The sequence below is a fragment of the Aspergillus karnatakaensis genome, assembly GCF_047715665.1.
Source record: "Aspergillus karnatakaensis strain CBS 102800 unplaced genomic scaffold BJY04scaffold_3, whole genome shotgun sequence".
NCBI lineage: Eukaryota > Fungi > Ascomycota > Eurotiomycetes > Eurotiales > Aspergillaceae > Aspergillus > Aspergillus karnatakaensis.
In genome coordinates this window covers 616,224-642,641 of record NW_027395715.1, presented here as the reverse complement: position 1 = coordinate 642,641, position 26,418 = coordinate 616,224, and the positions used below count along the sequence as shown (strand labels likewise).

Sequence of the window (26,418 nt, the reverse complement as noted above, 5' to 3'; positions counted from 1 at the left end):
ATCCAGCAAATAATGGAGGTTGTAGGATCTCGGACATGGAGTGTTGCGAATGAAACCGGGGCTCTCCCCACATTCCAAGCCCCCGCAACAGCCACAAAGCTTGACTGACGACACCCGGTCAGATGAACTCGCCGTTTTTCTGATACAACCTCTGGAACTTCTGGCTCCTCAGGTACAGAAAGGCGAAGTTGCTTAGTTGCCATGGATCTCTGTCGCTAAACGTCATGGGAACGTCGCGAGTCTTGGACGTTTCCGTGGTAGATATTTAATCAGAGCTTCGGAGCTCTAGTGGAGGTGATAACAGAACTGATCTTAATTCATTCAAACCAAAGTTCAACCAAACTCCAATTCGAATATCATCCTCATTGCTATACACCTGTAGCCATTATTGAACCGTCATCATGCCTCTCATGAGATCTTTACGCTTTCATGGTCCTAATGACTTACGAGTCGACCATATCGAAGAGCCTGTTTGCGGAAAGGGCCAGGTCAAGGTAAGATCTTTAGTAGCTCGGCCAGCGCAACGATGCTGACGCAAATCTAGTTGCGAAACAGCTACTGCGGCATCTGCGGCAGCGACCTCCATGAATACACCTCGGGGCCCGTCCTTGTCCCAAAAGGACCACACAACATCACCAAGACCTCCGTCCCAGTAGAAATGGGCCACGAGTTCGGCGGCATTGTCGAAGAAGTCGGCGAAGGCGTCACACACCTCTCCCCCGGACAAAAAGCCGTCGTGCGCCCAACAATCTTCGACCGGAAATGCCCTCCTTGCAAACTCGGCTATGAGTACTGCTGCGAGAATATCGGCTTCATCGGGTTATCAGGTATGTCTCCCCGCCACGCGCATCGCTTTCATGCAAAGCTAATGAAATACACAGGCTACGGCGGCGGTTTCTCCGAACACCTCGTCGCGCCCGCGGAACACTTCTACCCGATTCCAGACAACGTCTCCTTCGAATCAATGTCGCTCATCGAACCGCTCGCCGTCGCCTGGCATGCCGTGAATCTCTCGCCTTTCAAAGACGGCGACCACGTCCTCATTGTCGGCGGCGGACCACTAGGCCTCTGCATCCTCCAGGTCCTGAAACTCCGCGGCGCGAAATTCACCATCGTTGCGGAGCTCATGGAATCACGCAAACAATCCGCCAAAGACTTTGGCGCAACGCACATCCTCGACCCGCGCGAGGTCGACATCCCCGAGAAAGTCCGCGAGCTGACCGACGGCGTCGGCGCAGATGTCGTCTTTGACACGGCGGGCGTTGAGAAAGCGCTAGATGGTGCGATTCAGGCGTGTCGGGTGCATGGCACGATTGTGAATGTGGCTGTCTGGGAGAAGAGGCCGCATATCAGGGTCAACGAGATGATGTATCATGAGGTTAAGTATATCGGGGCTGCGCTTTATGATGAGGAGTCATTTGAGAGTGTTATTGAGGCGATTTCGAAGGGAAGGATTAAGCCTGAGGGCATGATTACGGATAAGATTGGGTTGGATGATATTGTTGAGAAGGGGTTTAAGACGTTGTTGGAGGATCGCGACAAGCATTGCAAGATTCTTGTTGATCCGCAGGCTTGAGGATGTGGAGCGTCGTCTTGCTCATACTCTGTGCTACTGTTTTCTGCAGTTGTCTTCTGGCGTTTAGGATCGGGTTGGGATCGGGTGGTAATGCCGTCATGTCTACGTCTCACGATTTTCTTTACGCTGTATAGCAGGGAATTGAGTACATAATATCTACAACGAAGTTTGGTACATATCGTTCACATTACATGCGAAAAGCAAGGTCTTAGATAGCTACCTACCTAAGGTACCTGCTCTCAACCGTCATTGATGTCTTGGAGCACTGTGTAGGATACAGTGGCTGTGCAACTACGCAACCACGAAGTCATGACATCACCGTGGCTGCTCATTGTGGCTCAGTCGATATACCATCACCACACTCCTTTTCCGTCAGTTTATCTTTTTTAACTTCGTCATACGTGGGTCACCGTGCTACTATTCGCTGGGCTAGCTCCTGGTAACCTGTAAAAGCGTGCAATCGCTTCTGATCAGCCACGAGTCCCCACTGATCTGCTTCGTGCGGTGCTCCAGCCCGGCCCTATGAGCCTGTGACAATGTAATCCTGCTGCCTTTTGCCGTTGCCTCTGCACCTTAAATTTGGGCCTGTTCCCCCTTGCGTGGTTATTGTGTTTTTAACCCATTCGTCCTGAATCCTGCGAGATAGCCGAGCGCTAAAAACTCCTATACTTTTATACATCATCCATCCGCTGTTAGCACCCTTTGATACAAAAACACCATGGGGGCCGGCGGAGTCGTTCTTCGCTTCTTCAACCTCGCAATTCGGGTGCTTCAGTTCCTCGCGTCTGCTGTAATCCTAGGAATCTTCTCCTACTTCCTCGCGAAACTCGCCCACCATGACCAGCATATTCCCACGTGGATAAAGGCCGTCGAGGGTCTCTCGGGAGCTGCAACGCTCTACTCGCTCATCGGTGCTCTCTTAACCTGCTGTCTCGGAGGCGTCACCTTCTTCGCATTCCTTGGTATCGTCCTTGACGTGTGCTTCGTCGGTGCCATGATCGCCATCGCCGTCATGACCCGCGACGGAACTCAGAACTGCTCTGGCACCAACATCGACACACCTGTTGGCACTGGTGACGATAACACCGACTCGCCGTCGAACATTGACTTTGGCTACGCTTGTCGCTTGAACAAGGTTGTCTTTGCTGTTTCGATTATTGGAATGTAAGCTTTCCCCACCACATCCCCCTCTCACTCCAGTTTAACAACAGACCCTTCTAACACCAACCAGCTTCTTCTTCCTAATCTCCATCCTCTTCCAATTCCTCCTCGGCCGCCACCACAAGCGCGAGAAGCGCTTCGGCCCCTCCCCCGCAAACAACTACACCTACGGCTCTCAGCGCCGCGGATTCTTCAGTCGCAACAAGCGTTACCCCGACAATGCCAGCGGAGACGACATTCTCCCCGGTCACCCGACCCCGCATGATGTTGAGAACCCATATGCTGCTGGAGCCAACGGCGCCCCTGCGCATGCCCCTGTGACTGATGAGAAGTCCGGCTGGTTCAACCGCAGTGGTGGGGGGTTGTTTGGCCGACGCAATCAGCCTGTTAATACCGCTACGCCGGCGCCTGTTGCGCCGGGGACGCAGGGATACGGCAACTCGGCGTATACCGGGAACTACTAAAGAGAGTGTCTTTGGTTGAGGAGCCCGATACTATACCGTGAAATTCCCCCGTCAGCTCCCTCGGGGATGACTGGCGTTTGCCGCTAACGACAATCATACCCAGCGCTAAGACCGCATCCTGGTCAACGGCTGTTTCTACGACATCTATGCTACGCGATTAATCTTAATAGAGTTGTTGCTGCAACGAAAACAGAAACGACTTGAATTTTCCCTGGCTGGTTTCTTGCTTGCCTTATCAACCTCACGATGAATGAAGATCTATGGTGGTTATCCTTGCTTTTTCCTTGTCATGTATAGTATATTATAGTACCCATTTAATGTCTCTCAGCCGTTACAATATACAACTCAAATAAAACATACGTATATCCGCAGTATGCTATCCAGCACCATCTCCCAACAATTACCCCGACAAATTACTCTAGACACAGGGAAACCCAACCGGCAACCATCATACCGCGTTACTCTATTAGTATCCAGATACCCATAAACCATGCCCGTCACCCCCGTAAATTCCCTTCCACGATACAGCAGCAACAGTGTCCTCCCGTCCCAAGCAACACACCTCCCCCGGTGCTGCAGGTGGGCTAGACAACCTCCCTCACCTCCTTCGCAGCCACCTTCCCCACATAAGCACCCTCCCCTCCACCTCCCCCAATACCATCCTTGCCTCCATCCCCCGCACCATCACTGCTCCTGCCCTCCACAACCACGCCAGCAGTAACAACCAACCCAGTCTCCGCATTCAGCGGCGGCGCATACAACCCCCGCCCCTCAAAAAACCACGCTAGAGCCATCGCACCCGCCAGAACAGCCATCACGCCGACGGTGTAGTTCATGTTCAGCGCGGTGAGCGGGTGGGACTGGGGAATCTAAGGCGCGAAAAGAGAATGAGTTAGTGAGTTAGTCTCGATTTGACATGCTTTGCAGACGGGGCATGGATGGGATGGAAAGGATGGGACGGGATTAGAGTTAGGGTTAGGGACACGGTAACATACAACAGCCACGACGGCCACAAGCAGCGAGTAGCACACGGCCATGAGGTAGATCGGGGTTGACCAGATGCCGAAGTTCCAGCGCGGGCTGCTGGGGAGGTGCGAGCTGCGGGTGAGGAGGAGGGTTAGGGGTGGGAAGGCTGGATGGAGAAGAGAAGATTCTATTTAGCGTGTTGCGTGGTCCAAAGGGAAAAGAAAAGAAAAGGAAGAAATAGAAATATGCTGGTAGGCGCGTGCGCAGTTGACTTACCCAGGCTGGTGATCATGCATACGGACTGGCCGCCGATGATGGCGTTGAAGGCGGTGTTGGAGAACAGGTAGCTGGGTATAGTCAGTGAAAAAGAAACGATGAGTGTAAATAAACCAGGGATTGGATTGAATCACGTACATGAGCCCGATTAACGCAACGATGAATGAGGGCAGGGTGATGGACCAGAGGGGGAGTTCTGTGTGGGAGGGTCGTTCGATGAGCCTGGTTGGTGCGTAGGTGCCGTTGTTAGCTAGCTGGGTCTGGTATCTGGGCTGTGTCCCACCAACAAAATGCCTTACTTTGAATTCCAGAATAATCCGCCATCGCGCGCGAATGCGTAGCCCTGGCGACTCATCGTGACTGCGGACCCGAGCGCCGACGTCCCGTTGTTGATGATGAACATGATGGCGAAGCCCATAGCCGCGGCATCACTGCCTGTTGCTCGTCGGATCAGCTCGACGATGGGGATCCTATACGGGGTAGAAGTTAAAAACATGATGGGAGCTCTAGGGGATTGGGGGCGGATGGCGTACCCGGTTGGCGTGTTGTTGATGGCATCTAGGTCCGTGATGCAGAATCCTACTACAATGAGCCATATGACACCGATGACAAGCTGGGACAAGACGACGATAAGAATAATCCGGCGGATGGTGCGTAATTCGGATTGGGGAGTTCTTCGGCGAGGTGACAGGGTGCCTCGAGGCTGAGGAGGGTTGAGAAGCTGGTGAAGAGCCCGAGGAAGATGGCGAAGGATACAGAAGCGTACCCTGTGTTGTTGGTTGGCTCCATAAAGACCGACCTAGCGCTGGCTTTGGGTGCTTTGACCAGAAGGACAATCGTGTAGGCGACGAAAGCAAAGACGGTGACATAGCCTGGGTTAGTGTAGTGGTCAGCTGGTAACTATCTTGACTCGGGACGTTAGAGGCACACATATCCAAGTAACCCGAGAGTAGGAATGCACTTCAGCCCCCATAGATTCAATACCCAGCATATTCCGACAATGCTCAAATATGCCAGGAACATCTGCCACCGCGTGGTCACCTCAAAGGTTGAGTTGCATAGGTTGATGAGGGCCAAGGTGGCGCTGGCAACAATTGCGCAGCATGCTGCATGAGTGAATATCCATCCTAGGTAGTTGAGCCAGCCGAGTGGATAGGATAGTTGGCGTCTGTATTTCAGGGGGAGGAGGTAGCACGAGTAGTGATAGGCGCCGCCAGCGGTTGAGAATCGAGATGCGCATTGGGCCATAGTTAGTGTGATACATATAACTCCGACACCTGATTCGATGCTATGAGGGATGGGTTAGTGAGGGAAGGCTTCATAAAGTACATGTGCTGGGATCACGCACAAGCCGTAGATGATAGCAGGGGATCCGCCAGCTGCAAGACCAACAAAAAGGATGTAGGAGATGCCCCCAAAGGCATTGAGCGTGAGCCAGCCCAAGGCAATGGCACTCCACAGTCCAAAAGACTTTGGCAGTTAGTCTATGTCTTCCATTTTAGTGTAGAATGTCCTATGATCCTGATTATGGCGATCACCATCAAGGTATAAGTACTCGTCAGAGGTCCTAAGTTCTTTACTTTCCACGGAGATAAAGACAGCCCCCGATTCCCATACAGACAGTACTTGCGCATCAGAGTGGAATCGGGGTATAGAGGACCATGTAGATAGAGACTAAGATAGGGATCTAAGCGGTCATCTACCATTGGCCATCTGACAGGTATCAAATCACAGAAAGGTCTTCTTATCTCTTTCGTTTGACCTATCCTTCTTTTGCTCTGCTATCCTATCTGAGGATCTTATTATTCATATTCGACCTCTCATTGATCTTATTCCTCGACCGTATGCCTTCTTGCAATAACTATCAGCGGGGTTCTGGCAACAGCGCGACAACCACATACTTCCAAGGCCGAGACCTTAACGCAGGCGGAATGAATGGGAGAAAGACCCAGAGTCCAATCCCGACAGACACAACAGCATGCCGAGTCCACGGTTGAGGGCGAGTACACTGGGTATACCATCTCTGCCATGACAATCTGCGATTTGAGGCGTGGCGAAAACAATGTATCGTAACAGGCATCTAGCGTAACAGATAGTCAATTAATTATTGACTAGCAGCTATTGGGGCAGTAGATGGGCCCCGAGAAGCAGAACCCACATTGATTGACTGGCGCTCTAGGCTAAGGTCTGAGCTGGGAGGGGTTGTAGTAGATCTCAGCTGGAGATGCTAATAAATCTCGTTGGAGGTGCCCTCGACCCCGAAAGGGACATGATACACGCGGTAACCTTTTCCGCTTTTGGATTCGCGAGGCTATCCATATCTTCGACTTCCTCTGCTGGTGTGGAGTGCCACCTGCTGAAATGTCTCCCCTAAGTAAGCAACGGTCATGGTCTTTGGAACGTCATGGGGAGGCAGGAAGTTAAGTCGATTAGTGCTTTGAAAATGGGCATGTATTAGTGGCAGCTTGAAAGCGCAAGGCGTACGAAGGCACCATAGCACGGGTATGATATCCATATCTCCAATTGATCAACCCATTGCTCACCTTGAACGAGCTAGAGCGGATGTGCATCTGACTGAAGGTAGTCATTGCCTGTCTCTTGAAACAAGATACGATGTCTAGTATCTACAGAGCTCCGAGCACTTCAAGACCCTAATGATTGTGTAAAATGTTGTATACCACATTGCCCTTTTTATTTCCATCCTGAGTGCCTGCCAATGCTTTAGTCTGCTGAGAAGACGTACTTTGAACGGCACGCAGTACCCGTTACTAGCACACATAATAATCTCATCTTAACACCATGGCGCCACCTTCCGCATCCTCAGAGCCATGAGTAGGCCTCGGAGCGCCCACCTCCTTCTGACCCTCCCCCACGCCCATCCTAACAAACATCAAGTCAATAACAAGGGCAGCCCCCGCCAACGCAGCCCCAAACCACAACGCCGCTCTCATCCCCTCAACCTCCACCCTAGCCTCCGCAATCTGACCCTCAATGGTTCCCGCAAACCCCAATCCCAGCGCATTCCCGTACAGATTCAGCGTACCAATCAGACTCCCCGCAAGGCCCAACTCGTGCCTCTCAACACACCCACACGCAATGATCTGCGCAGCCACGTACACGAAATCCGGACACAGACTGCCCAGCACCGTGGCGGGGAAAACCTGTTTCCAGTACGACTGCTGCTCAGGCATCGAGGCCAGCAGCGCACAGGCTGCGAGGGACGTTGCGCAGCCGAAGGCGAGGATATACTGTGCTTCCCAGATCGTTACGAGCCACGCGGCTAGCACGACGGCGAAGGCTGCGCCGAGCCCGTAGGGGCTCCAGCCTACGGCGATGTGCAGGACTGTCCAGCCCCGGATGAGCTGCTGCCAGGCAACCATGTACCAGAGGGAGATTCCAACGGACATGTAGATGAAGAGGACGACGAGGAGGAGGGCGTTGAAGCTGGGAGCTTTAAAGGCGGATAGTGGCATGATAGGAGATGGGGTGTAGGACTTTGACCAGATGATGAACAGGGCGAGGAGGAAGATGGATAGAACCAATGGGGCGATGGCGCTGGGGTCGGACCAGCCGGCCGAGGGGGCTTGACTAGTTGTCGGATGTCAGAGTCTCGTTCGACAGGATGGAATAGAATAGACTTACTTCCACGCGATACTGAAGAGGAGCAGGCCGCCCAAGCCCAGGAAGGCGCCCACCACATCGACCTGTCCGCCCTTGTCGACGGGCTCTTCCTTGGGCAGGACGAGGAAGAGGCACCCAACGGCAACAGCGCCCCAGCACGCGCTGCGTAGAGGCAATCCATTAGCACGATCTTATATTCGTCGGCAGACAGAGAGACCAGGCCATCACTTACATGACGACAAAATGCCACTTCCACTCCGTAGACCCCAGAACGGCCCCCGCAATTAGGGCTCCAATCCATGCTCCGACGGGCGGCGACGCAGCAAACACCGCCAGCGTGAAGTTGCGTGTCTTTCCTGGAGGAATCATTAGCGTCAATGCGGCAACCGCATTAGGCATCAAGATCCCGCCTCCAATGCCCGTGAGAGCCCGAATGGCGATGAAGGAGGTGTACGTCCGACAGAAGGCGTTGGCCAGCGAGAAGATCACGAGGATCATGCCGCCGAGGATGAGCAGTCGCTGATGGCCGTAGACGGCACCGAGGCAGCCGCTGATGAGGACGAACGCGCTTTGGGTGAGGCTGCGGGCCGTCAGAGTCAGATTCAACACTTGAGATATCTAGAGAGGTGGCCTGAGAGAGAGAGAGGGATCAAGGTAAGGGAAACCCACGAGTATGCCGCCGCCATCCAGTTTGCCTGTCCCGGTCCAACCTCAACCCCAAGCTTCTTGCTGAATTCGTAGCCCCCCGCGACGGTCGAAAACATTGAAGTGTATTGAATCAGGTTACACACGATAATTAGGCAAATGATGGCCGCTCGCCTTGATTTGCTCAACCCCGATGTGGGCTCTGTGTCGAGGCTCTCCAAGGGGCGGACGTCGGCTGTGCCTGTGACGACCTCGCTCATCACTGAAAACAGCTCGTCGACGCCATGTTCGGTCGCGACGGTTGAGTCGCGTGGGTAGGGCATTTCTACGCTGCTGCTTGCTGGCCCTTTGTTTACCATTGTCGATTGTTGTGCGTGGGCAAGACCCTGGTTGACATTCGTGGTTAGAAGCATATTGGACGACTATCGAACAAACTGTACACTGTAGGCACGAAAGCCTAGATAAATAGCGAGATTCGGCCTGTAGGCTTAGGCTAAATTCAATGACAACTCACAATGACAACTCATGCGGACAGCCTGATTGCCCCCAGCCGCGGGTAACCTGACCTTGTATGGCAATCCTATCCACACCGACTCATGAGAAACATGCAGGGTTTATACATACCTGCTGATTCCCGAGACCCATTAGAAAAATTTGAATTCACCGTCAAAAGTGATACCCTAGCACCTCTCCAATTATGTGGAAGGCTCTGCTCTCCACGCCGAGCCTGGACATATGCATGTGGCTTTGCTATCCCCCAAGTAACATGGCCTGGCGTTGAATCAGTACCCGGAGTAAATGATAGGTCTTGTTACTTTTGATTTATTTTTTACCTTTATCTGTCTGTAGTAAGACAAAAGTCCCCTAGAGAAACAACACTGGAGCCCCAGTGCCTGCCCAACTCGAACATCTCGAAACACAAGGGCAGACAGACATGTATGGAGCGGCTCACTCTCACCTCCTAAAAAAGCAATCTACGAAGGTCAACGCCTCTGTCTATCTAGCGTTGTACTCTACATCCAAAATCCCACACCATCTTTGAAAGTAATGTGGCATCTAAGGCCCTACATATTGCATTGCATAAAAAAATCTTAACCATAGCCCTTAATGTATACTTCTTCAAAGTGTACCCCTCATATACACGTTCAAGTACTTAATGGCCCTGTCCTCACTCGCATATACGCAGAAACACGGTCAATACCCAAGAAGCCGCGCCACATTGGCCGGATAGCCATCAACCACAGCCTTCGGGTACGCAAGGTACTGGTTCTCGTCCTGCCTGCACCATCCAGGCGTCATGAACGCAGCCAGGAGCAGCCGGAACTCATCCTCGGTCGAGTTAAACCCAGCCCCATGATACGTCGACCCAAGCCTAATCACCACATGTTACTAAGGACTCTACTACACCAGGTGGGTAGCAATCAATCGATCAAACATACCAGATAAGCGCATCCCCTACGACTTCAGCGGAGGGCTGCACCTGGAGAAGACTTGGATGGTTGACATGAAGGTAGCGGACGACACTAAGTTGGAGTATGCGTGGCTTGTTATCAATTATGCCCGCCCTTGAAAGTTTGAAGCTGGTATGCGATATTCTGGCTATGTTCCAACATAATAAGACGAAGGGTTTAGGTAGCGGCAGCTCAGGGTATGCCTTTGAAGATCCGTACGGGAATACCTTGCTGAGATGGAGCGATCTTGCCAATCGCTGAGTAGAAAGAGAATTGCTGAATTCATGGTGCTAATTACAAAGCCCGCAGGTGTCTCCCATCCAAGAACTCGGTAATATATTGGAAGGAGAAAGCCCATCGAATATGCACCAAGACAGTAGGTAACCATAACGATAGGCAACCAGCCGTCGCTGCATGGAGGTCCAATGCCCCGCAGATGACATCCAGATCTTTTACCGACTCCCAATCCTGACACCCTTCAGTATTTCATTTCACTCGAAGTTGCCAGATATCTCATCGTGATGTGGAGCTGCGATTTCGACAACTGCGGCCAACCCTCCGTGCCTAAAGACGGCGACTGCATCATCTGTGATCGCCATCTCTGCGCCACCCATCTCAACCAAGACCATCATGACTGTCCTCAATGGGAGGTGAGCTAGAGAGAACAGTAGGGGAATCAAACACTAACATGACCTTTTTTTTTCCCCCAAAGGACGGAGAAGCTTATGATTCTGCTGCCCAAGACGCAGAACGCAAGGAAATCACAACTCTCTTGAACAATATCAAAGTCGATGCCCTTCTTTCACGGGCCAGCCATCTACGCGAGGGTGTGCCTTGCTTTCTGGCTAGAAATCTTCGATACGATCACTCGACACGGTCTTCCGTCATGGGTGGCATGAATTATCACATCGAAATCCATTTCCAGGACGACGTTGTCTGGCTTGCACGGATTCGACGGTGCAATGCAACTTCTCCACCGTTGGACATGCAGAGATACATTATGCGCAGTGAGGTCGCCACCCTTCAGTTCTTGAGCAGAACCAATGTTCCTGCCCCGAAAGTATTCGATTACGACCTCGACGGAGGCTTGGTTGGCGTCGGATACATCCTCATGGAGAAATTGCCTGGAAAGTCTCTGCGCTGGTCCCTTGCAACTAGTGAACAGAGGAAAAGGGTTATGAGTCAGTTGGCAGATATACATGTTGAACTGCAGAAGCATCCTTTAGTCAGATGGGCTCGCTGGACCAGCCAGGAACTAACCATGTTGGGCCTTTCGCACGAGAGGCATTGACAGACTATCATCAATCACGTATGCAACCTATCGGGCCTTTTACCTCTCCTTATAAATACCTGCTTGCGTCTATTCAATTGACGCTTGACCTCATCGTGAGAGGGGAATCTTACGCTTCGCGCCCAATTGACGCATATCTGGTCCATCGCTTTCTGCTAGATTCTGTTCCTCAGATCCTTTCCCATTACGCCTCTGAAGATGGACACTTCTACTTGAAGCACGCAGATGACAAGGGAGATCACGTCCTTGTCGACAACGAGTACAACATCACTGGAATCATCGACTGGGAATGGGCTCATACAGATTCTAAATCTGTTGCCTTCAATTCCCCTATTCTCCTACTCCCCGTCGCAGAGTTCTATGCCGGGTCATTTCAGCCTGGAAAGGAAGAGCAGGAGTTTGCGCAAATACTGGACGGTAAAGAGCATCGCGATCTTGCGGAGATAGTAAGACAGGGAAGGATTATTCATCTCTTTAACTTTTGTTGCGGATACGATCTGGCTGATTGGGATGGTTTTGTCGGGCTTTTCCAGGGTCTGCGCAGGGCATTGAATGCTCATGGGGAGTTGGGATGGGAGGCGTGGAGGGAGAAGGCTATGCGGGATTATGAGGATGATGCTCGGCTTAATGAGTTGATACGTCGACAGGGAGGTGGGAAAGGTAAGGCGTAGTACATGTTCTAGTCATCCTGGTGTAAGGCATTGTCTAGGGTTATACGGATATCGAGGGTATACGGCTGATAGGTCCTACCAAGCCTTTGGCATTTACTGCCAAATAAAAAAGCGTAGTATTCATTCTTCTACCGTATGGTACCGGACGTAACTAGAAACCGCCAAACCGGACCTACCCCGCTAATCTTGCCAGAATTGTTCGATATCTGGAAGAAGACCACACTGTTGGTGTACCTCTTGACAACCGTCAATAGCTTGTCCTGGCCAGCAGCAACCTCTTTCAGCAGCGAGATATACGGGCTCAGTTCGAGCCCTCTCTTTCAACGTAATAAACTGACTGAAAACGAGAAGCAAAGAGTGGCAATCAGAGCTCTGTGGCCATCAAGAAAGGTCAGTGTCCCAGAATTTGGCAAAGGCTTAATGGGATATATTCTCAAGTTCTTATAGGACGAGACTGCTCCATAAGTGCAAGGCAAATTGGGTTGCATCTCCGGGCTCCTTTTCCAAATCTAGCAGTTTCTCTGTGGCTCCAGATAGAGTATATCGAATGCAATGCTATCTACCTCAGGCACAATCAGTTTTATCTCCAACCTTTCGGATCCTCCCGGAAATTGACCTCAAGCCACACAAGAATCTTAACTCTATCGTGAGCTCAACCATGCAGCAATCGAAATGAAGGTTTGGTGGTGACGTTCAAGATATGCTCATACAAACATCATCGCAGAGTGCAAGTAGAATTCAAAAAGTAGTTCATATATACGGTATTCAACAGTCTGGTTGATGTCAGAAACAATATCCGACCCCCTTTTAGCTTCCCTCCATAATGCTCCGCACATTCGTAAAGGCAGTTTAGGGAGTCACTGATTGTGACTCTGATGCGCATGGCAAAGTCCGATAGGTAAGCTATGCAGGTCCACTCTAACCACACTTTCCCCAGTTGGAACAAACCCACACCCCCCCGACCAGTTGGCACGGCGTGTTGCAATTGCTATTGCAGCACCAGGCACAGTTCTTCCAGTTGCAGCATTCTTCCCCTGGTTGTTTATGGCAGTCTATATCAGATAGGACATATCGTCTGTCAGCGTCACATCTTCAGGAAACTGTGTATGGTGCAGAGTACACGGGTGTAGTCGGAATCTGGCAGGATCAGGGAGTCTCACGCTGTGTCTCAACAGAGAGAGTCTCTTGCTCGTTATTGCTGACACGGGCAAACGGCTGCTGAAGACCCTGTTCCTTCAGGCAGCAAGTCCAACAGTCGCCCTGGATGCGGTTAGCTATGTGTCTTGCAGGTTACATCATAATATGGGAAGTGAGCTTCCACTTACCACTTTCTTGGGTTTCTATATGCCAAGGGAGCGGAGGATTAGTTTCTCTGTTTCACCTGAATGGACTAGGGTGGGGGGCTTACCATAGTCTCAGGGCACGTAGACTTTTCGTTCCGGCATGCACGGAGACAGCCCGCGTTGTCGTCTAGGCGCCCGAAGGGAGCATGGCTGTCCTCGAGGATATAGATATTCGGCGCTGCAGTTGCAGCTGAAATCAATGCAGCCGATACGGCTAGGAACATCGAGAGAAGACGCATGTTGTCCTTTAGTTGGAGTAGGAGAATGAGAAATTGCGTGATCTGTGGGTGATGCGGTTGGTTGTGAGGACCATATGAGCGAGTAGAGCAACGAATTTATTTATATATACATCATAGACGAGGGGTAACCCACCATAGTCTCATCAACCCGTCATACACCTGCGTATCCTGACTACTGACTGGCTAGAAAATATACTCAGCCATTAAGGTTTTCGAGGTGTGACTCGAGATTCTGATTCTGACGGGGAAAACTTGGAAGACCAGGCCGAGGAGACCAGATGTATTGCTCTAACCAGTCATTTTGTTGTATCGGCTCACGAAGATGCATCATATGTCAAGCATTTATGACGTGGTTGTGACTGGGTCCTATTGGACTTGATCGAGACCTGTATGCAAGCTATCTACGCCTACAGTTTGAGTTACTGGTTTCTACCAGCTGCATTATGGCATTTTGCGTACTGTGCTGGAGTGGTAACCTCTGTCGATCTATCAAACTGCAATATCACCACTGGCCACGCAGAGTTTATGAAAACATGTAACCATTGATGTCATGAATGCCGGCGTGCGCCAGGAGAACTCAATTGAGAGGGAAATCTTTAGCTTTATCCTTGTTCTTGGTACTGGTATACACCCAGGATAATCTTGACGCTCTTGTCTTGCTGCCTGGAAGCCTAGCTATCTTTCATTGATTCGAGGATTTATTGTTAGCGCTAGGTAGTAACCCTCCCCAGCGAACCTAGTTACTAACTAGTTCTCACCCTACAGTAGTGCTGCGTACTTGCAAGCATACTATTGCTACCCGCGTACATCGTTGCTCTCCCCTACCTAATGTCATATGTGCTAACGCTACTTTAAAAAGTCTTCTCATGCGATGCTTTTGTAAATATATTCACACCCATACCTGTATAGATATTACTCTCTGGCTTCGCCCTCTTTACTCCGTATCAAAACCCCACTCCTCTCTACAACACCAAACACCCCCCACGCCGTAGCCCTAAGCCCCTATATACCCACACCACCCTGCTAAACACCTCCCTTAAAACTCACAAACCTCCACCCTCTCCACACCCCTCTCCTTCAACCTCAAGTCCCTCGCAGCGAGATGCTCCTCCTCTGTCACACACCCTGCGTCCGGACCAACACAGACAAGTCGGCTACAGATCTCATTAGCACACCCACCCTCCCAAAGACAATCAAGAGGCCAAGCAGAAATAGGGAAAGAAAATCACATACTCATCCTCAAACAACCTCTCACAGACACCGCCCCGGCAAAGCTCCTCCCCCATGACCTCCTGCACATTCACAAACTGGTGATACACCTCCTCGTAGTTTGGGACCAGCGAGGCAATTCCGCCGGGCACGATCTTGTCGTAGGCAGCAATGACGACTTCCTGCGCAAAGTTTTCGGCGTGGTCTGTATTCATTCTTAGCATACGATCAAGTGCAAAATAATATATGTATATGGATGGGAAAGGGGAGGGGAGCAGATAGGGGGTAGACGTACTAGTCTGCGCATACGCATCACAGATATGCTCGTCTTTGTCGTACTCAGCTAGCCAGGCGTCGGATGCTGAATTGTGTTCGTTAGCAAAGAGCAATATATGTTTGAAATCATGGACAAACCCGAGTAATCGCCCGCAGCGGCATTCACGTTCCTGTCGCGGATGTGGCCGACTTCGTGGAACCAGAAACGGATGAAGGGGTAGAGGTCGCCTGTGTAGACGATATCGCCGAGATCGGTGCTGTTGTTGTTCGTATCAGACTAGCCAATGCGTGTGATTGGTACTGTAGGGCAGGGGAAATCTCACAAAGCATAAGCAACCAGAGACCCGTCATTGCGAGGGAACGCTAAAGGTCACCACCATCAGCATCGGCACCCACAATCTCTTCCTTTCCCTTGGAATCATATCCAAGATGCCAGAGCACATCATAGCATAGGGTAATCAAGACAACGTACCCAACTGCGTCCGCACCAAATTCCTCATCCGCACCGGCAGTCTCCCAAAATTATCAATCATCTGATCCAGCGTCAACTGCGCCTCCTTGTGCCGACACATCACCCATGGCTGCGCGCAGTCCTCGTACGTCACGTTGAACACCTCCATGTCGTAGGGGTCTTGGTTTTCCCAGCTTTCAGCGACGTCGTGGCAGCGGGCGGGGAGCCCTGGTTTTATCAATCAGCTTGCTTGCATTCATAGTGCTTGGGGGGTATGCGTACATCCAAACTCCCACTGCTCGTACGTTGCAGGCGTGGCCTTGGTATTGTTATACAGGAACGGATCCATCTGGTCGAAGGGGACGGCAGGGTCCATGATTGGTTTCTCGAGCTGGGCGAGGGTGGGAGAGAGGAGGCAGATGATTGTTGCCCATGGTTTTCGGAAGAGGGGGTGCATTTTGCTGGTTGGTGGGGGAGGGTTAGGGTTCCGCTGTTATTTGGTGGTGAGGGTTCGAGAGATAGTGTAGGTTCGCGGAAATGCAGCTGCTCTTAAATGACTTACTTTCTTCAGCGTTGCTGTGAAGGATCTTATCATCTTAAAGTAAATTAAGGACTTGGGGCTGAGGCGCGGCGCTAAGGGGTAGGATGGGGCTGGGGTAACTTAGTTAGCACTTGCTGTGCAGGATGCAGGTACCATAAAACTGAGATCATTCTCTTATAGAATGAGGTACGGATTTATACTCGACTGGCTTTGTGCAGATCTTACTTGTAGGGCATCGTACATATTGCAGCAAAGCACACCCGATCTTGAAAAGTCTTTGCGAATAGTGTGCCCAATGTAGCCAAGCAATAATCTACACAGCCCTGTCAGTGGAGTCAGGTCTTCTTGGCGCTGATTATACTTCACTGCAGTCCCGTTTCATTTTGATCTCATTAGCGATGCTCCAGGGTTGGTAATAGGTTGCTATCGTGATTGAGCATGATCCAGACTTGACCTATGCACCGAGGATAGAGAGACAGCTTGATCTCCAGAGATAGCTCACAAGATCTTCACCCCTCCGTATTCACTCTGCCCAAGTCCTGAGATCTGTGGAGACCACGACCCAACTCCACCAGGTCAAAAATAGATTTCCAATCCCCACCGCATATGATAGAAATCTGGAAGGACTTTCCAACACTGAACAGAGGCAACAATATGATGGTTTGATAGCTAGATCACTCCAACAACTCACATTGCTCTTGATTGGGGCTGAGACGTTTTATGTAAAGTGGCAGATTTGGGGGCCGAATACGGCCGGACAACTTGCCTGCACGACGCCAATGTAGCTAGCGATAAGGGTATTTTTTGTAGCCAAGAAAGATTTGGGAAGTTCTGTTAAAGCAAGACCATGCACATTGTTCAGTGTTTGCCTTGGTGCTGTTTAAGGAGATACAATAGTTACCGAAGTCATGGAGGTTATGCATCATGGTACAATAGATATATCAGTACCAGAATCCCATCACACACCTTCTAAAGGGTCCGCTGCGGAACAATCAGCCATTAATTGTCTTATGCTGTGGATCTGACAATACTGAGGGTCTACCGTGCAGCCGGTACCCTCCGAACCAAAAACTACACCAGAATGAGCCTGGTAGTGTAGAACTGATATAGGTCTGTGCATTGAGGTGCCACAGCAACTCGGTAAACTCAGACGGCAGCATCGACAGCATCCAAGTCTACACCCCGTAGTAAACTATCAGCTTCCTGCTTTATACCTCCACGGTCTCTATCTACTCCCTGCATGGAAACCACACTTCATAAACCTCATCGTTCATTCAATCTCCCAATCTCCCTCTCCACTCATCCACTAAGCTCTACTACTCCTTTACTGCTAAGCCAAAACAAGCGTCAGACCCCCCCTCTCCACCCTGGGTACCCTCCCATCAACAACATCCGTCGTGAAGTTCCCCATAGAATACCACTCCTTCTCCTGCCCCGACCGCACAGCCTTGAGAACCTCCATCTTCGCCTCCGCATCCTCCCTGCGAATAGCCGCCGAAATATCCTCTTCCTTCTCCCCATTCCCCCTCAGCAGATCCTCGCGACTCGGATCCAGCACGTTCGCGAGGAAATTAATCGTCGTCGAGAACTCCGCCTGCGTGATGCCGCTCTTGGACGTGTCGACCTCGCCTTGGATGACTGCACAGAAACCGTCAGCCCCAACACCACATCTCAAACAGATACATGGATAGGTAGGTAGAAGACAGTGAGTGGGTAAGGTAGGGCAGGGTAAAACAAACCCGGTCTAAAAATCTCAAACGCGCGATCAAAGTTACTCTCCCCGAAATCACTCAGCACCGCATCCCGCTGATTCCCCATCTGCTTATAGATACTCAACACCACCAGCAAGAACCGCGCATACCCCTCCCGCACCTTCTCGCTATGCCACGCCGCCGCTGTCTTCTCCTCTACATCCCCCTTGATACTCGCCGCGATCGTCGTCGCCGCCGCCAGGCCCCCCGTAAGCGCAAGATGCACGCCCGAGCTAAAGAACGGATCGATAAAACACCCCGCGTCACCGACAATCCGCGCATACGGCAGAGCATAGGTCGAAGCAGCATACGAATAATCGCTCGCACTGTGAATCGGGGAAACGCGCTTCTCGCTCGACACGCCGTCCATGAGACCCGTCAGGACCGGGAGGAGCTTGAGGCTCTCGTCGTAGTAGACCTCTGTGCTACCGTGTTGTTTTTTCAGGGCGTTGGCGATGCGCTGGTGCCGGACGATCCCGACGGAGGTGGTGTTGTTGTGCAGCGGGATGAACCACGCCCAGCCGCTTTCGTCTAGGTAGGTATAGCATGTTAGTCCGCGAGTATCGCTCTTCTAAGAAAGAAAGAAAGGAGGGTGTAGTGAGGTGGGTAGTTACCAGCCAGCGCCTCGAAAAAAGGCGAGTTCTCCTTCTCCGTTCCCCGGCCGTATTTCCCCATGTCGCGGTAGTACGCCCAGTGCGCGATGTTCTTGAGCGCTTTGCTGTACTGTCGGTTTTTGAGGTATTTTGTGCTTAGGATGCCGGCGCGCCCGCTGGCGTCGATCAGGTAGTCGAATTCGATTGCGCCGGTTTCAGTTGGAGTTCCGGTTCCATTTTCGGCGCTTTCGCTTGCGCTGACGCCGTTGCTGTTGCTGTCGCCTGTTTTGCGGGTATAGGTGGCGGACACCGGACGGCCGACGTGCGCTTGCTCCTTTGTTGCAATATCCGACGGCACGAACTGGATCTCGTTGACCCTGACGCCGTCGAAGGTCTTCGCGCCGCATTTGCCGGCGTGCCGGAAAATCATCTCGTCTGCTTCGGAGCGGATCACGTTCCAGGTGTAGTTGTCGGGGCCGCCGGCGGTGATGAAGTCGGTCCCTGTTGTTGTCAATATAGTTCTACATCAAGGCTGCGAGGCTATGATTAGTTGTATGACAGAAAAGATGACGTACAGCCCTCCTGTTTGTCGGGAGTTACTCTGAATGCTGCGCCGACCTGGAGGATGGTGAGACAGAGTATCTGCAGAGAAGTAAATGCGGATGGCTGTACCTTCTTGGTGAAACCATGGTTCACAAACTCCTCATCCAAATCAATCAGGCGCAGGTAATGGCGCATTGAAGGCAGCATGCTCTCGCCGATGTGGTAGCGTGGGAACTTCTCTCCTTCTAGGAGGACGGTGTCGATGCCCTCGCGGGCGAGCACCGCTGCGGCGTAGGAGCCTCCGGGGCCGCCGCCAATGACGAGGACGGTGCACTTGGTTGGGATGGACATTTTGCTAATGTTGCTTGCACTGGAAGTGAGTATGTTCTAGTTACTAAGTCTGGAACCAGCGGTCGTAATTAAAGCGTCTCGGAAGTGAAATTGGATCTTGCTAAGGGTGATATGGCGGGACGGGTATGATCTTATATGCTCCCAGTCAACAAGGATAGACCATCCAACGCCCATCAATACCGAGATCTGGTGCAGGAGCTCTTTATCACGGTATGTGTGACGTGACAGATTGAGTAAGCCGAAGCGAGTGTGCTTGATCACCACTCCCCCAGCTTGAACCGTCACACAGCCGCTTCTTTGTCGGAAGATATGCATTCGGACTCGCGGCTACACGACCATCTCCAGTTCCAGAGTTTTAGAAGTTGAGTTCTCCACCTTGTTATGATCTGCAGCTTCAACTCCGACTTCGACCCCGCGTGCTGGTCCGAGTTGAAACTCGAATCGGAGAGTTGAACCGCTGTTGGACCATGCGCACGCTCCCCCGCTATCCCATGTTTGGTTGGCTGTTCAGGTCTAGGAGTAGATTGGCATGTGGGAATAAGGCTTATCTGGCATTTTGAGGATCAGTGAATAGACGAGGCTCGGAGAGAGAAGGCTCAGACCCTGTCGGAAGGGATACGGTGGCAGCCACACGACCAGCCACGAGATCGTATTCGGGGGGTTATCGTTCGGTAAACATGAACATCGGATTATAAGATGAGCAGATATATCCCCATAGCAGTAAATGGCGCGAAATATAGATCAGACTCTTGCAATGTGAGGTTCTAGTTATATTTAATGATAGCCCTAACTAACTACTATATACCTGAGGTTCGGGACAAGGCAGAGAAAATACACGAAATCAATCCTTCAACACCTCTATAAGCAATATCAAATCACTGACATAAGAGAGAACGAAAAGTAAGCGAACAGTGACAACAACAAGTCAACCCCCTTCTATCCAAGCATGAGCCAGGGCATTTGACTGCAACCCGCACTGAGCAGTCTATCACTCACTCAGAGACCTCTCCATCCTGACTCTGACTTTCACCCTCACCCTCACTCTGGCTTTGGCTCTGACTCTGGCTCTGACGCTCACCCTCATCTTCATCTTCATCCTCATCCTCATCCCCACCCTCCCGACTCTGCTCCAACCACCTCTTCGGCACAATCCTCCTCAACTCCTCCAACCGCTCCAACGAAGCCCAGTGCAGCTGCGGCAAATCCGCCTCCGCATACCCATGACACTCCGTATTCCCCTGATAAACATCAATGCCTAGACCAGATACACATTAGCTCAGCCTCTCCCAAACCTCAACAACCATGTATAAGCCGAAAAATAGAAAAAGAAAACGAAAGAAAAAGGTAAACTCACGGTGGTTCAACCTCCAAAGATTATCCTCCAACAGATTCACAATCTTCCACTGGGTAATGAAACACTTCCTTTCATAATCCAGTCCTTTGCGGCCTGGTTCCAGGGCGCCGTGGTCAGCTGCCCATCGCCGCAGGACGTTGATCTCCCGTGCGGTGAGATCCTGCCCGTCGATTATGCGCATGTGGATGGGCATAATTGTTTGGGCTTTCTTGAGCGCTGCGCAATACTCAAGTGTTGTTTTGGCGATTTGCCGCGATTCGGGGAGGGTGGTGGCGTCGAGGGATTCGAGGGTGAGGGCTGTTTTGGACATTTTGGGTGTTGGTTTTGGGTTTTGGGTTGCGTTGGTTTGTTGAGGTGGGATAAGAGGGTGTTTGAGACTTTTTAAAGACTGGATGTCTTGAATTGAGTGATTGTGATGGTGATGGTGTTGGTGTTTGATGATATGGCCGGGGGCTTGATGGCGTTTTATGGTCCGTCGACGTCTGTGAAGGCGTAGTTGGCGATGTGGTTGTGGGCTTTGATAGACTGGGTTTTGATACTTGGAACAAAGTGATAGATACTTGATGATAAAGAATGAATGATGAATCTCATTGGATATAGTAGGCGGGCACTGTTCAAGACGCGCCATCCTTTGTTGTTGTTACAAGGGGGGCGTTGGTGTCTAATGACTCGTGTTGCATGGAGATATGATAATGACAAGAAAGAGTTGTTGATTTAATGCGAGAATTCCGCTAACAAACTGCGTAAAGTCGAACAGGAAGAGAATCGATCGAGTCATGTTTAATTGCCGTCCTACTGAGCCATCACTGTGCTTGCATTCATATTCCGTGAATACTGGGTTTTTGGGATTACTCTGCCATACCACTATGCGTCGACATTAACCCATGTCTCTACTATACCGAACGAATTCAGGTACAGGAGGGTGTACCTCACCTGGGCACGCCTGAGAAACGTGTCACGGTGATATTCAATTCCAGTATCCTGACAATCTTGTGAACATCCTTTTTCACCTTCCGTCAACAAGTCGCTTTGCGCCTAATTGTATGAGGGAATAGGCGAGTGGCCTCTGATGACTTCGCAGGCTTCTCTCCGTCAATCAATGCCACATATCTTCTGACATATCTTTCTATCAGAATATGTCAACTGCACCGACAAATGGCACAAGACGAGAGGGGTGGCACTACGTGGAGAAGCAAGGCCCCCTTGCCAGCGGCCACATTCAAGAAACCTGGACATCTGGGAAGTAGTCCTTGATGATCTCATACTACACATGGATATTCCGTGCCTTCACCGGATGCATCGTTCTATAGTGCATCTTATACCCTAATCACTGGCACAGAAGGCCAAAGACAAATCTGAGCCCAAGCCTCGTTGTTACCCTGCAGTATCTATTCGCTCGCTACATGGCCTCTAGCACCGCACACTCTGGCTAAACACTCTGCCACGGTGCATAATTAATTACCAAGTTCCTTTACCCCGATCACAAAGAAAGATGGCACTGCAGTACCAGTCTGAAACGTATCATGTGGAAATGATTGTCTCAGCTGGCTGAATCAAACAACAAAGTAAGAAACCAAAGAAGACTAACCTCAAAGTCAAACGACCCTACAATCAGAAATACCCATACATCACGCTCCTGCTCTAGGGCTACCTTTTCCCCAAAGCCTATTCTTTTCTCAACCAACTCAATTACCAAGACCTCCTTACACTCAATCACTTTTACAAACACAACCTCGCACGGAAAACCAAAATGGCCTCCTCAACCCCCATGACTACCCCAGCTCTCACCCTCCAAGCCGCCTGCAAGCAATACTGTGCACTCCTTCAAAGAATGTCCAAGCCCCCCTACATGGACCGCGAATCCGCGCAAGCGCCCAACGGCGCACCTGCACCAGCACTCGCCCACATCTGGGCAGAAGAGACTCTGAAGCTCGTCGAGTGGGTCCTCCAACACAACGTCTTCCCAGACGAGAATGTCCCCTCTCTCGACAAAAAGCTCGATGCAGCAGCAGAGCTTCGTGGGGTCCTGCTGGGGATCCTAGAGCATATGCGGAGGCAGGCTGATAGGAGTAGGTATCCTTTTTTTTTTCTTTTGCTTTTACTCAAGTGGCTTGTGTTGTTAAGGTTGGGCTTTGCTAACTGTATCTTGTCATTTAGGATGTCGAATCGTCGATGCGCATACTGGATCGGATATTATCGCTTCTGAGAGTGAGGCTGGGCTACAGCTGCAGGGTATTGGCTTTGGTATCCTGAAGCATTTTGCGGCGTTGGAATGTCTTACGAGGGAGTATTGCGTAGAGGGGGAGGAGGAGAGGGAGGGGGGAATCGAGGCTGAGAAGATTGAAGCTCTGCAGAACGTTGGGGACAAGATGGTGAAGCATGGGGAAAGCTTGTGAGCTGGGGTATTTCAGGTGTGTGGGGGTTAAATTGCAGGTTTGGTTGTCTTTTGAATTTATTTATGGGCTGCTTTGGAGAGTCGAAGTATACTAGGTTCAGGTAGCACAGAGAGTTCACAATGCAAAGCCAGTCCGGATACATAATTACAAGATCAGCCCTGGCATAAAAGAGAAGAGGATGAAAAAGCGAGTTGAGTCAGCCCTGGGCGCCTCGCCTCCACAATGAACAGCAGTCGGGTAAACTTTTCAACTAGCATTACGCTGTATCAGACAACTTCGCATCGCCCCTTGTTCATCCAGGGCTCTACAACAGATTCTCTTGGTTGGCCCTGGCGCCTCGGTTTGCTTGTTATGTAGCCTTCAGCATCAACGACTTGGAGTGAAAGAGCAGCAGTGGGTTTAGCTTTTCCACTGGTATAAATAGCGCTACGAAACAGCTTAGCAGCCACATTGTTCAAAGAGCACCGAGCTTGCCCGGATCCTTTTTGTTATTCCTAGCCCTCTATCCGCTTGCTGCTTAGCTTCGATGTTGAAGCATCGTCATACCTAGGTACAATGAACGGTTGAGTTGCTTCTCCTTGGGAACAAAGGAGCTGACCATCAGGCGCAATCCGAGGAAGTATCATAGCACATTGCTGTATCACCTATCTTAAGACCCAACAAACAAGCACATGATGAAAATCAAAATCAGCTAACCCTAGATAATAGCCTAGTAACTCGGCCTAGAGCATATATGTATAAGCCATCTGTCCCGAACCTCTCAAACCAAGGCCCATTACATTCAACCACAACAGAACAAACCGCAAGCAGCTTACAAGACTTATCCCATTCCCTCACTCTCATATTTCACCTATACCCAGAACCTCCAAAGATCAAAAGAAAGCAAAATGACCGACTTCATCAACGCAATCCACTTCAGCATCATGCCCATCGAACGCGCCAGCAAGCAATTCATCTGGCAGTGGTACAAAGTCTCCGAGACCTTCTCCAAGGAGCTCCAAGGCGACGCAGCGATCCTCCACGACCTCTACTTCGAGGAACAGAGCATTCTCAACAAATTGGAGAGAACCCGCAACCTAAACCAGGACTGCAACAATACCGGCCTTCTCGAGGACAAGCTAAAGCCCCACGACCGCATAGCCATTTGGGCCATTTTTTCGCTTCTTGATAGGATGGCGGGGAAGAGTGAGTCACTCTATCCTAATTGATGTTTTATATTTTATATTTTAGACGGTCTTGGTCAGGTACTTTTTACTAACCATCTTCCCTGGCTAGGGGTGGAGATCGTCGAGGCGAACGGGCTGGGTAACACCGAGTTCAGCGAAGACGCCACGAGGACACTGAAAAATCTCAGTGAGGGGATCATCGAGGTGCTTGAGTGCTTGAGTGCTTGAGCGGGGATCTCACCAAGGAGTATATAGTGCGCCCGCCGACGAGGGAGGAGACGTTCGCAAAGCAAGTGCGGGATATGAGTAACATCGTACTGATGATGTCGGATAAGGCGTCGCGGTTGCAGGCGACGGGGTCAGGCGCTTTGACGGGGAATGGAAATGAGTTCATGCTTAAGCTGTCGGAGGACCTTGCGCGGTTGAAGCAGATGGGGCCTAAAGATTCGAATGGGGATGAGAGTGATTCTGGACGTTTGGATGAGAGCGACTCTGAGCAGTTGAGTGAGAGTGACTATGAGAGTTGCAATGAGACTGACTAGCGGTATGTGGGATGTACTGCGGTGGATGGGATGGGACGCTATGAATGGCAGTGGTGTTGATGTTGCAATCTCTTTCTTACTTACAATCGTGGCGCGACGTCAAGTACTCGGGTTTATAGCGATAAACAGTTCACTTGTTTCCATAGCTCCTCTGCTTATCAATACCTGCTGCGTGCTGAAGTTGGAGAGGTGAAAAGTTGAAGAGTTGGAGACCCCGATTTAGGGCTCTCTCCAATTCCAACCTGCATCATCTGAGTAGCTGAGAGCAACAGTATAAATATGGCCTGTGTTCCTGTCAATGCTCTTTATTTGTTACTCCTCGTTATCAACTCGAGTCCAACCAAATCAATCATCACAATGTCCACGCAACCACCCGCAACCACCTCAGCCTGGCTCCTCCACGGCACCAGCAGTAACCCCGCCGACCCCTCCGAAGCCCTAACATGGACCGAAAAGCTCGACCTCCCCCCTCTAGGTCCCACCGACGTCCTTGTAAAGCTTTATGCCTGGGCTATAAACTACCCTGATCTCGCCGGTGCGTATACTCTATAGCGACCCCCCATCTCAGCCTCCAACTCATTAACCAACCAGTCGCAAACGGCACCTTCCCCTGGGACAAAACCGCCACAACCCCTCGCATCCCCGGTTCCGACGGCGCCGGCGAAGTCCTCGCCACAGGCACCCGCGTTAAAACCCTCAAGCCGCACGACCGCGTGATCCCACTCTACTACCCGAACTTCCCCAGCGGCAACGCCCCAACACCCGCCCAGATGCGCGGCACGCCCGGCTCTTCCCCCTCAGCGCCTGGAACCTTCCGGCTGCATGCTGTCTTCGATAAGAACGGCCTCATCAAGATGCCTTGGAACCTTACCTACGCAGAAGCCGCAACGCTGCCTTGCTCAGCCCTCACGGCGTGGAACGCCTTAAACGGAATAACGCCGTTAAAGAAAGGCGACTATGTCCTCGCGCAGGAAACAGGCGGGGTCTCTATCTTCGCGATCCTTTTCGCGTTGCACGCTGGCGCCGTCGTCGTCGCCACGACATCCGATGAGAGAAAGGCCGCCCGGCTAAAAGACATGGGCGTGCAGCACGTCCTCAACTACACGCAGGACCCCAACTAGGGTGTCACAGCGCGCAACTTGACCCCTAATCAACTCGGCCTCCAGCGAGTTATTGAAGTTGGAGGACCACAGACAATCAAGCAGTCGTTCGAGTGTGTTGCGGCGGGCGGGGAGATTTGCATTATTGGGTTTTTGACGGGGTTGGGGTATGGGTCTGAAAATGGACCGACGTATCTGGAGCCCTTGTTGAGGGCTTGTCTGGTGAGGGGCGTGGAGGTGGGGAATCGGGTGCAGTTTGAGGAGATGGTTGCGGTTATTGAGGAATGTGGGATTCGGCCGGTGCTTGATGGGAGAAGGTTTGGGTTTGGGGAGTTAAGGGAGGCTTATAGGTATGTTTGGGGGAGGGGGCATTTTGGGAAGGTTGTGCTTGAGGAAAGGTAGGTTGGTACTGCTGTGAGATTGCACTGGCGATGCGTTTTG

The 26,418-nt window shown here is 51.2% G+C and overlaps 10 protein-coding genes across 10 annotated transcripts; 5 read left to right on the top strand and 5 right to left on the bottom strand.

Moving 5' to 3' along the window:
• Positions 1–193: 193 nt before the first annotated feature.
• Positions 194–1,951, top strand: BJY04DRAFT_75985 (uncharacterized protein). Its single transcript, XM_073721013.1, has 2 exons — positions 194–494; positions 545–1,951. The coding sequence occupies exons 1-2, from the start codon at positions 402–404 to the stop codon at positions 1,574–1,576; spliced, it is 1,125 nt and encodes a 374-aa protein (XP_073576456.1). The 5' UTR covers positions 194–401; the 3' UTR covers positions 1,577–1,951.
• A 208-nt stretch (positions 1,952–2,159) lies between these two features.
• BJY04DRAFT_178061 (uncharacterized protein) lies at positions 2,160–3,572 on the top strand. Its single transcript, XM_073709683.1, has 2 exons — positions 2,160–2,740; positions 2,808–3,572. The coding sequence occupies exons 1-2, from the start codon at positions 2,295–2,297 to the stop codon at positions 3,199–3,201; spliced, it is 840 nt and encodes a 279-aa protein (XP_073576455.1). The 5' UTR covers positions 2,160–2,294; the 3' UTR covers positions 3,202–3,572.
• Positions 3,573–6,229: 2,657 nt separating this feature from the next.
• BJY04DRAFT_228440 (MFS general substrate transporter) lies at positions 6,230–8,969 on the bottom strand (the record flags this gene model as incomplete). Its single annotated transcript, XM_073718842.1, has 5 exons — positions 6,230–6,304; positions 7,317–8,031; positions 8,086–8,226; positions 8,297–8,644; positions 8,734–8,969. The coding sequence occupies 5 exons, from the start codon at positions 8,967–8,969 to the stop codon at positions 6,230–6,232; spliced, it is 1,515 nt and encodes a 504-aa protein (XP_073576454.1).
• Positions 8,970–10,681: 1,712 nt separating this feature from the next.
• Positions 10,682–12,569, top strand: BJY04DRAFT_213398 (phosphotransferase family protein; the record flags this gene model as incomplete). The annotated part of the gene is made up of 4 exons (XM_073714873.1): positions 10,682–10,810; positions 10,873–11,317; positions 11,374–12,111; positions 12,316–12,569. The coding sequence occupies 4 exons, from the start codon at positions 10,682–10,684 to the stop codon at positions 12,567–12,569; spliced, it is 1,566 nt and encodes a 521-aa protein (XP_073576453.1).
• A 255-nt stretch (positions 12,570–12,824) lies between these two features.
• On the bottom strand, positions 12,825–13,760 carry BJY04DRAFT_178056 (uncharacterized protein). The gene is made up of 4 exons (XM_073709682.1): positions 13,531–13,760; positions 13,448–13,462; positions 13,283–13,382; positions 12,825–13,174 (listed from the first exon to the last, which is right to left on the bottom strand). The coding sequence occupies exons 1-4, from the start codon at positions 13,702–13,704 to the stop codon at positions 13,041–13,043; spliced, it is 423 nt and encodes a 140-aa protein (XP_073576452.1). The 5' UTR covers positions 13,705–13,760; the 3' UTR covers positions 12,825–13,040.
• Positions 13,761–14,724: 964 nt separating this feature from the next.
• BJY04DRAFT_178054 (uncharacterized protein) lies at positions 14,725–16,236 on the bottom strand. Its single transcript, XM_073709681.1, has 7 exons — positions 15,923–16,236; positions 15,662–15,868; positions 15,513–15,552; positions 15,328–15,446; positions 15,209–15,274; positions 14,938–15,118; positions 14,725–14,858 (listed from the first exon to the last, which is right to left on the bottom strand). The coding sequence occupies exons 1-7, from the start codon at positions 16,095–16,097 to the stop codon at positions 14,741–14,743; spliced, it is 906 nt and encodes a 301-aa protein (XP_073576451.1). The 5' UTR covers positions 16,098–16,236; the 3' UTR covers positions 14,725–14,740.
• Positions 16,237–17,511: 1,275 nt separating this feature from the next.
• BJY04DRAFT_204828 (NAD(P)/FAD-dependent oxidoreductase) lies at positions 17,512–19,419 on the bottom strand (the record flags this gene model as incomplete). Its single annotated transcript, XM_073713539.1, has 5 exons — positions 17,512–17,819; positions 17,921–18,463; positions 18,547–19,026; positions 19,101–19,143; positions 19,198–19,419. The coding sequence occupies 5 exons, from the start codon at positions 19,417–19,419 to the stop codon at positions 17,512–17,514; spliced, it is 1,596 nt and encodes a 531-aa protein (XP_073576450.1).
• Positions 19,420–20,411: 992 nt separating this feature from the next.
• On the bottom strand, positions 20,412–21,083 carry BJY04DRAFT_213394 (uncharacterized protein; the record flags this gene model as incomplete). The annotated part of the gene is made up of 2 exons (XM_073714872.1): positions 20,412–20,674; positions 20,774–21,083. 2 exons carry the CDS (start codon positions 21,081–21,083, stop codon positions 20,412–20,414), a joined length of 573 nt encoding a protein of 190 aa, XP_073576449.1.
• Positions 21,084–22,523: 1,440 nt separating this feature from the next.
• BJY04DRAFT_213393 (uncharacterized protein) lies at positions 22,524–23,169 on the top strand (the record flags this gene model as incomplete). The annotated part of the gene is made up of 2 exons (XM_073714871.1): positions 22,524–22,842; positions 22,931–23,169. 2 exons carry the CDS (start codon positions 22,524–22,526, stop codon positions 23,167–23,169), a joined length of 558 nt encoding a protein of 185 aa, XP_073576448.1.
• Positions 23,170–25,219: 2,050 nt separating this feature from the next.
• BJY04DRAFT_228438 (zinc-dependent alcohol dehydrogenase family protein) lies at positions 25,220–26,379 on the top strand (the record flags this gene model as incomplete). The annotated part of the gene is made up of 3 exons (XM_073718841.1): positions 25,220–25,412; positions 25,469–25,968; positions 25,999–26,379. Exons 1-3 carry the CDS (start codon positions 25,235–25,237, stop codon positions 26,377–26,379), a joined length of 1,059 nt encoding a protein of 352 aa, XP_073576447.1. The 5' UTR covers positions 25,220–25,234.
• Positions 26,380–26,418: the final 39 nt, after the last annotated feature.

Coding starts and splice junctions, on each gene's coding strand:
- BJY04DRAFT_75985 (XM_073721013.1), top strand. CDS start 402: ATGCCTCTCATGAGATCTTTACGCTTTCATGGTCCTAATGACTTACGA. Junction 495..544: donor GCGGAAAGGGCCAGGTCAAG/GTAAGATCTTTA, acceptor ACGCAAATCTAG/TTGCGAAACAGCTACTGCGG.
- BJY04DRAFT_178061 (XM_073709683.1), top strand. CDS start 2,295: ATGGGGGCCGGCGGAGTCGTTCTTCGCTTCTTCAACCTCGCAATTCGG. Junction 2,741..2,807: donor GCTGTTTCGATTATTGGAAT/GTAAGCTTTCCC, acceptor AACACCAACCAG/CTTCTTCTTCCTAATCTCCA.
- BJY04DRAFT_178056 (XM_073709682.1), bottom strand. CDS start 13,704: ATGCGTCTTCTCTCGATGTTCCTAGCCGTATCGGCTGCATTGATTTCA. Junction 13,175..13,282: donor TCTCTCTGTTGAGACACAGC/GTGAGACTCCCT, acceptor TATCTGATATAG/ACTGCCATAAACAACCAGGG.
- BJY04DRAFT_178054 (XM_073709681.1), bottom strand. CDS start 16,097: ATGCACCCCCTCTTCCGAAAACCATGGGCAACAATCATCTGCCTCCTC. Junction 15,553..15,661: donor TTTGGTGCGGACGCAGTTGG/GTACGTTGTCTT, acceptor GGTGACCTTTAG/CGTTCCCTCGCAATGACGGG. Junction 15,447..15,512: donor TCTCTGGTTGCTTATGCTTT/GTGAGATTTCCC, acceptor GAACAACAACAG/CACCGATCTCGGCGATATCG.